Consider the following 8,203-nt stretch of genomic DNA (forward strand, 5'->3'; position numbering starts at 1 on the left):
AGTGATTTTTTAGTATTTTGTTCAGAATCTTTTTTTTCTAGGTTTTTCTCCTTTAAAATTGGGTGCGTCTTATAGGCCGGAGCGTCTTATAGTCCGAAAAATACGGTAAATTTAAATTAACACAAGCAGAATTTATATTATTTGCAAAAGAAATAGTGGGCGGGGATCTTCCAATGGTGACACCTGTCCTGGTGTAAATCCCTAAGGAGGAATTCTGGGGCGGGAAGTGAAGGCAAAGCTCTAACAAATCACACAGAAGTTTTAACCCTTCCCTGCCTTAAACATTATTTTGGCTACATACAAACATGGATGGTTCAATTACCAAAACGATGGACCTAAATGGGGAAGGTTAAATGACGGGTGGGGCAAAGCTCACTATAAATGAGCTATATCTATATATAAATACATAACAATATATCTCAGTGTCAGTACACCCGCGCTACAAAAAACATTCCCTAAAATATTATTAAGTAGCCCCTAAACTGATAAAACATATATAAGATGAATATATACACATTCATTTTACAATTTTAAGCACCACTTATATCTCAACCAATCACACAAAGGAGACGTCCTGAGATTAACCACTAAACACTAAGCAGTGCCCTTCAATACACACCGCATGGTGGGGGGGCTGGATTCCGATTTCTTAGAGTCAATATACCCACTCACTAGGTCCAGCAGCATAGACAGATGGCCAAGCTGTAGACACCCCTCTTCCTGTATGTTGGTCACAGAGAATGAGAAAACATCTCCAGATTTGTCTGCCACAAGGATGTAGGATTCACAGGGAGAGAAAGTGATCGCTGTGCAGCGCCGTGACACCCACCTACAAATACACAGGAAAAAAGGTAAAATACAGGTGACCCCGAGGTTCATTATATGGATGGGAGGTCTGTATGTGGCCTTACCTGACACTGAGCCTCTCCCATGCCCCCTCTGTCCGGTACAAGACAAGACGTTTTCTGTCATCCGTCAGAGCAAAATATCTTCCAGAAGATGAAAAAGCAGCAGCCAGGATCCGGTCAGTGTCCGAGTCCTTGCTGGGAGCATCTTGGCTGCTAGATAAAAAGAAAAATGAAGGTTGTACCAGGTGGGGGAAATTGTTCCCTCTGGAGATTAATCAGGCAACATGAGGAAACTTCTACTGCTATGATATAAAAGCTGATTGCAGGCTGGTGGTGTGTAGGAAGAAACAAAAGGCTGCCATTGCTGGACTGGTACTGGATGAAGATCAGTGCAGCAATAATGTCCTGATAAATGATCAGCACCACTAAGAAACTACTGGCTGTAGCAGGACAGAGCTAAGGCATTGGAGTTGTGCTTCCTCCAAACATCAGCATTGCCAGAAACAAGTCAGCTAGTCTCTGATATCCATGAGAAGGGAAACCTTCCAGAATGCTTCTGTCCCCTACATTCCATGTTGTGAGTCTGATATCTGACAGTGAGGGACAATGGGCCAGAAATCGGAGAGAAGAAGGTCCATAATACAGGAGAGAGACAAGGTACAGACTTACTCTTGTGTTGCTGGGTTTTTCTCCAGAGTGCTGCAGTCACACAGGAAGAAAGGATTGTCAGACCTGCGAACAGAAGTCAAGAGGGAAGTAAGATTAATGGGGCAAAAAAGGAGCCAGGATATGACGGAGGGCACTAAAACACTGGAGTCCCCAGGAGGAGACAATAAAACAGCAAGATGTGACCCCCAAACTGCAAATATGCTGCACAATGGGGTGTCATCTAACCATGGTGTACAGACCGAATGGTTGGGTGTGACCTCAGAAGTTTATTTGCCCCTCTATAGCAGAGGGGTCACCACATGGCTGATCCCCACTTCAAAGTCCTTAACCTGGAGTCAGCATGCAGCCAGTAAGGGGTCTTTACCCGATAGGGATAAAAGCCTGAAATGTTGTTCTGTACTACGAGCCGACTTTTTCACTTTACAACGTCAATGATGAAAGCCAAAGGATAAACAGAAGGAAAAAAAAATCTTACCTCAGCGTCCCCCCGAGAAGGCGACTCCCTCCAATGAGGCTCAGTGTGCCGGAATTCAGATGAAGCATCCTGCATGTATGGAGAAAACAGGGGATACATTATATATGTACAGGGGGGGGGGAGAGGGTGTACATTATTTATGTACAGGGGGGAGAGGAGGGTATACATTATAGATCTACAGAGGGGAGAGGAGGGTATACATTATACACGTACAGAGGGGAGAGGAGGGTATACATTATACACAAGGTATCAGATGGGAGAGACACATGATGGCAGAATACTGCTGGAGCCGTCCTATCAGCAGAAATCATACAAACTCAGCTTATCAATGGCTTCTGTGTGATTAGTTCTGTAATATACTGAATATACAATATACTGACATTATTCCAGAAATGTCATTCTGTATACGTAGGCATATCTAGTTTAATTTCACTTGTTTTTATGTTTCATTAGTTTTCTGTGAGGTTATTTTTTCAAAAACTAGAGCCAATCTAGCAAAAAAAAATGTTGTCACTCCTAATATTGCAGCAATTTCTCGGATGGGTTTTTCTGTTACTGCAGCGTAAGGACGGCTTGTTTTACCTGCATGGAGAACTCCGCATGTTGTCTGTTCACAGCAAAATCTTCCACATTCACCCCCTCCCCCAAATCAACTCCGGGCCTTTTATCTGCTTAATTGATAAAGACATAACGAAGGAATTGCCCACACCGGCCCATGAAATAGACTTTGAGTCATGTGACCCATTTTTTGCCCCTGAAATGAAGTGATTGTGTAATAAAGGATTTAGTTCCTCATATTTATGCAATCTTTGTGTACAACCCACTGAATTAAAGCTGAAAGTGTATATAGGGGAGGAGGGTACATTATATATACACATTATACAGGAAGGGGGAATATTCACACAACTAAATCACATCACATCCATAAGTCTGAATTTTCCATTGAGCAGCATTGGGGCCAAAATTTAGAAGTGGAAAGGACATCATTTCACCCTAAATTGGCCCCAACCAGGTTCTCCCCAAGATTTCTGACAGAGGAGATCACAAAGATCACTTGCAGAGATTCAGAACGATCTGGAATTAGCAGGCTGCCTACACACGGTTAAAGACTAAAAGATGAATGAACGAGCACAGTACACACAGCACCGTCCTGTTCTATAGAGGGGCAACAAGCAGCACCCCGCTGTGCTCTCCTTCATTCACTTCCATTGCGGTGAATGACGTCGGACGGCTGCTGTACACATCGGATCGTTGTCCAAGATGAGCCGGACAAGACAAGAATCATCCGTGTACATCATCCCTCATGGCCTCTATGCACGCTCACCACACTAGAAGAAGGCATGGTGAAGCCGGGTTTGCTGCACAACATCTGGAGAAGCCAGGGCTATACCTGGAGAATCTGCTCACATGAAAACTAAACTGAACTCTTTGATGTCACACCAAGATTGGAGGAGAAATGGCTCTGCACCCATAAAACACCAGTGGGGGTTGGAACATGACGATGGGGGCCGAATTGCTGCATATGGTACTGGCAGACTTCATATAATTGAAGGCCCGATGAATAATTACCGGTTCTGTGTGTGTTCTGATTAAGAATCCACTGCCATCCATCAGGGCATTTCAGCAAGAAATAAAGATCCCAAAGACACAGCCAAGGAAACTCTGCGTAGCCAATCATATTAATCTGTATATCAGGAAGGAGCTTCCTATTATACACCCATAATATTCATACCGATATATATTATACACCTTCATTCTAAGAACTGAATATCAGAACATAATACAAAATATCACTAACACATATTACAACATATCATTATTTAACTAAAGACAAAACGCAGTGTCCAAAAAATTAACTACCCCCTTACCCCCCATAGGAATGAGCAGGGTAAGTAGCAGCCAGGTGCTGCCCATCAGATGCATTGATTATTGATCAGTGTGGCGCCCTCTATTGGCAGTTTGCTGGTCTGCAGCATTCAGGTGTGTGTTACCACAATGCCAAGGAGGAAAGACATCGGCAATGATCTCAGAGAAGGAATTGTTGCTGCTCATCAATCTGGGAAGGGTTAGAAGGCCAAACAATCTGAAGTCCAACATTCTACAGGGAGAAAGATTATTCACCAATGGGAAACATTCACCACAGTTGTCAATCGTCCAGGAGTGGATGTCCCAGCAAAATGGAGGGAAACCCCCAGAGCCCCGTCTCGGTTAGCGTGTTACCGTTCATATCAGAACAATTACACTGAACACGTATGGCTTGTATGGAGGGGTCCCCAGGGGAAATTCTCTGCTCTATAAAAATAACATGGCGGCATGGCGGCAGTTTGCAATGTTGCATCTGAACAAAGTACAAAATAAAGCTAAAGCTTGGCTGAAATCTGGTCATGTGACCAGACAACGATCCAATCACAGCAACCAATCTACTACAGAATGGCCAATCACAGTCCAGACCTCAGCTCCATAGAAATGCTGTGCTGGGACCAGGACATGAACTGCAGCAACTTTTTATGATGTGAGTGCCGGATAATAATGACTTCTACAATCATATCGGAAGGGGGAGGGGGGGATTTATACGTCAATCATTCTAGAACCTTCTAGGGAGCAGATGAGTCATTATTCTTCTCCTGTCATGACACAGCTGAGTATTAGAAGGGGGTGTCCTTTCTTTTTTCATCATGTTGGGGGGAGGGGGTGTATAATAGAAATGTTTATCTCTACAAGGGGGGGGGGGTCACATGAGCTCTCACATCACCTCCAAAATCTCCTCACCACCCGGTAATCTCCCTCAGTCTCTTCCACATGGAGCTCGAACACGCCCCGTCCCTTTCTTATGACATCACTGATATGAGACCAGTAGTGGGCGGAGTTGGTCTCCGGGAAAATGGCGAAGGGGTGGAGCTAAGTTTTATTGCTCCAGTGTCCCAGTCCTCTTCAGTTTGAGGTGAATATGGCGGCGTTACCAGTGCTGAGATCTGTGAGGAGACTTCGTTCAGAGGTGAGAGAGGAATGCTCGGACTCCATACACATTATATACATGGAAATTGGGCCAATCTACCCGATGTGTAAAGGAGAGGGGTATCTGCTGCAAATATGAGGGAAGGCCGAGTTCTCATACTGTGTGACCCCCCCCCCCGTGTCAGGTGGTATGCCCCAATTCCTATCAAAGTTTGTGGAATATGACAAAGCCCCACCCACAAAGACCAAGGGGGGGTAAGTGCCACCAAGCCTCCCCTGAGTGACCCTGTACGTCGTGTGACGTATGCCGTGTGACCCCGTACGCCTTGTAACCCCCCCACGTGACCCCGTACGCCATGTGACCCCCCTGCGTGACCCCGTACGCCACGTGATCCACCCCTCATTACCTTGTGTTGTATTCTGCATTTCCCTCTTCTCTGTGCTTTTGATAACTTTCATTACTATAGAATGTTCACCCCAACTGACAACATCTCTCTGTACTGCAGGTGGCGCTATTACCCCGAATTGTCATCACCCCAAGACGGGCTGAAAGCGGAGGTGAGACTGTGCTGCCCCTATACAATATATTGATCCCACTCATAGGATCATTTCCAGGTGGAGGTGAACAATGGTTGGTCATCTGATTTGCCCCTTTTACCCTCAGATTTTACCCACCCAACCTTCATCATTTGTCACATGACTAATGCAGTTGTGTCCCCGAGATTCTTTACCCCCGATAACAATACATGCAGCCTGGCCTAAAGAGCTGACACTCTGTAGTGCAGTGGGTGGTAATGGAGCCCTCCATGCTGTGTTTGCTGTGACATATTTTCTGTTTCTTAGGTAAGGGGGCAGAACGGCCAGAAATCAATAAGACGCTGCTGTCATTTCCAGCCAAGCAGGTCCGGCCACCAGGTGGCAGCACAATGGGCACAACCACAATTCTCCAACAACTAGGGATGGAAAGTTCTGTGGACCCGGAATTGGGACCCGAGAGATCGGAACCTGACCGGGAGGAAGAATCCTCATCATCCTCAGACTCTGACAGTGACCAGGAAGATGACAAGAAGAAAGTGACTGAGACCCCAAAGAAAAAAGAACTATCAGGACAAATGGAAGAAAAGAAAGCTGGAGAAGGCTTGAGGAATATTGCCTTGGCTGTGGGCAAACAGGTGAAGAGGAAGCCCCAGTCTGTAGAGACGACCCCTAGTGGTGGCCAGGATCTCACTGGGGAACACTTGGTGGATACTGCCCCCACTGTGGGCAAACAGGTGAAGAGGAAGCCCCAGTCTGTAGACACGACCCCTAGTGGTGGCCAGGATCTCACTGGTGAACTCTTGGTGGAAGTTGCCCCGGCTGTGGGCAAACAAGTGAAGAGGAAGCCCCAGTCTGTAGAGACGACCCCTAGTGGTGGCCAGGATCTCACTGGGGAACACTTGGTGGATGTTGCCCCGGCTGTGGGCAAACAGGTGAAGAGACAGCCCGAGTCTGTAGAGACGACCCCTAGTGGCGGCCAGGATCTCGCTGGGGAAGACTTGGTGGATGTTGCACCAGGTGCAGTAAGAGAGATGGACGCTCCGTCTCCAGGTTGTGCTGAGCAGAGGCTTGCAGGCAGCCAGGATGTCCCAGAGATGTCGGCCTCTGATGAAAGCAGAGATCTTCCTGGAGAACCTTCAGCCTCTCTTGACCTTCAGGCTCCATGTGAGGAACTTCCGGCAGCAGTCTCATGTGAGCAGAGCAGTCACATTGTTTCCTCTTTTTCCTTCCTTCACTCTCTGGTCACCTCCCTGAAGGAAGTCCTGTGTCCTCAGATGTCTTCTGTCAGCACAATATTAGGGTGCTGTGTGCATCTGATGTGTCCGTGCTCCTCTCCCTCTTTATCCTTAGAATCCTGATGTCTACAGCTTTCATGTGCTCAAGCTGCTGCTTATAAATGGCGCTCTCCCTGCACTGTAATCTCTCATACATAGCGCTCTTCCTGTGCCGTAATCTCTCATATATAGTGCTCTCCCTTTGCTGTAATCTCTCATACATAGCGCTCTACCTGTGCCGTAATCTCTCATACATAGCGCTCTCCCTGTGCCGTAATCTCTCATACATAGCGCTCTCCCTGTGCCGTTATCTCTCATACATGGCGCTCCTGTGCCGTAATCTCTCATACATAGTGCTTTCCTTTTGCCGTAATCTCTCATACATTGCGCTCTCCCTGTGCCGTAATCTCTCATACATAACGCTCTCCCTGTGCCGTAATCTCTCATACATGGCGCTCTTCCTGTGCCGTAATCTCTTATATAGGGCAGTGACAGATGACAGACTTGCATTGGAAGGAGAAGTGGCCCCTGACCAGCAGAGTTTACCACAGGTGGGGGCCAGTATATAGGATAATAGGTGGGTGGGAGGAATTCAGGGTGCAATGGAAGCACCTGGGGTTCTGCAGAAAGGGGCAGCAGATGAGGGGGAGAGGTGGATTAAGTTTGGCTGCATCATTCTTCATGGAGTGTAATTAGTTGGTGCCATGCCAGGCTGTTGAAGTCGCACAGGGAGGAGAAAAGTTTGTAACGGTTTTTGCAAAGCAATTTTCAATTCAGAAAAAAGAAAACACATGGCTGGGCTCTTCAGCTGCTGTACCACAACCTGTCACACGTGGCGCTGTCTCCCTGTGCTGTAATCTCTGCATGCATTTTGCCTGTCACAATCTGCCCTCTTGTGGCTATTTAGTGTACTGTCTGTAGTATATTTTATTCAGTGATGCTGATTTCTCCCTGCTTGCAGTAAAGGGGTCTGATATCCCTCCTGGATCGTAGTAGCAGGTAAGTAATATGTGAGGAATGGGAGCAAGATGTGGATTGGCAGCTTTGTACCTGAAAATACTGAAACCCAACTATCATTGAGCCTACTGCTTCCATCATGACACCTGAGAATGGCTCACACAGGTGAAGTACAGTCTGGACCTGATAGATGTTCTGCAAGTGGTGAAATATATAACAATTGTGATGTCTGAAATTCTGGGGGGCAGGAGAAATGTTTTTCCTCTTTCCATAAATACAGAGTTTGGCCTGCTTGTGGTCAGATTACACAATGTGATGCAGAACAATTGGTTCTGGGAGAAGATAAGATATTAAGGAATTCATACCAACGTGATACAGACACCGGGGGATGGCCCAATCACAAGAAGCCGGATACAGATCTAGAGGAATTGTCCAATCACAAGAAGCCGGATACAGATCTAGAGGAATTGTCCAATCACAAGAAGCCG

The 8,203-nt window shown here is 46.4% G+C and overlaps 2 protein-coding genes across 2 annotated transcripts in view; one reads left to right on the plus strand and one right to left on the minus strand.

The window, feature by feature from the left end:
• WDR4 (WDR4 tRNA N7-guanosine methyltransferase non-catalytic subunit) overlaps positions 1 to 4,879 on the minus strand; it is a gene marked incomplete in the record, with an annotated part of 11,395 nt that extends 6,516 nt beyond the window's left edge. Inside the window, 5 exon segments of the mRNA XM_072398510.1 lie at positions 673 to 829; positions 912 to 1,061; positions 1,518 to 1,580; positions 1,993 to 2,061; positions 4,745 to 4,879. Of these exon segments, the coding sequence (XP_072254611.1) occupies positions 673 to 829; positions 912 to 1,061; positions 1,518 to 1,580; positions 1,993 to 2,060 (438 nt within the window).
• The window catches only part of NDUFV3 (NADH:ubiquinone oxidoreductase subunit V3), a 5,712-nt gene continuing 2,343 nt past the window's right edge, over positions 4,835 to 8,203 (plus strand). The window contains exons 1-3 of the mRNA XM_072398509.1: positions 4,835 to 4,987; positions 5,454 to 5,505; positions 5,791 to 6,675. Coding sequence (XP_072254610.1) covers positions 4,940 to 4,987; positions 5,454 to 5,505; positions 5,791 to 6,675 — 985 coding nt within the window. The 5' untranslated portion in view covers positions 4,835 to 4,939. The remainder of the gene's footprint in view (positions 4,988 to 5,453; positions 5,506 to 5,790; positions 6,676 to 8,203) is intronic.

This window comes from Pyxicephalus adspersus, chromosome 1, assembly GCF_032062135.1.
Source record: "Pyxicephalus adspersus chromosome 1, UCB_Pads_2.0, whole genome shotgun sequence".
Lineage (NCBI taxonomy): Eukaryota > Metazoa > Chordata > Amphibia > Anura > Pyxicephalidae > Pyxicephalus > Pyxicephalus adspersus.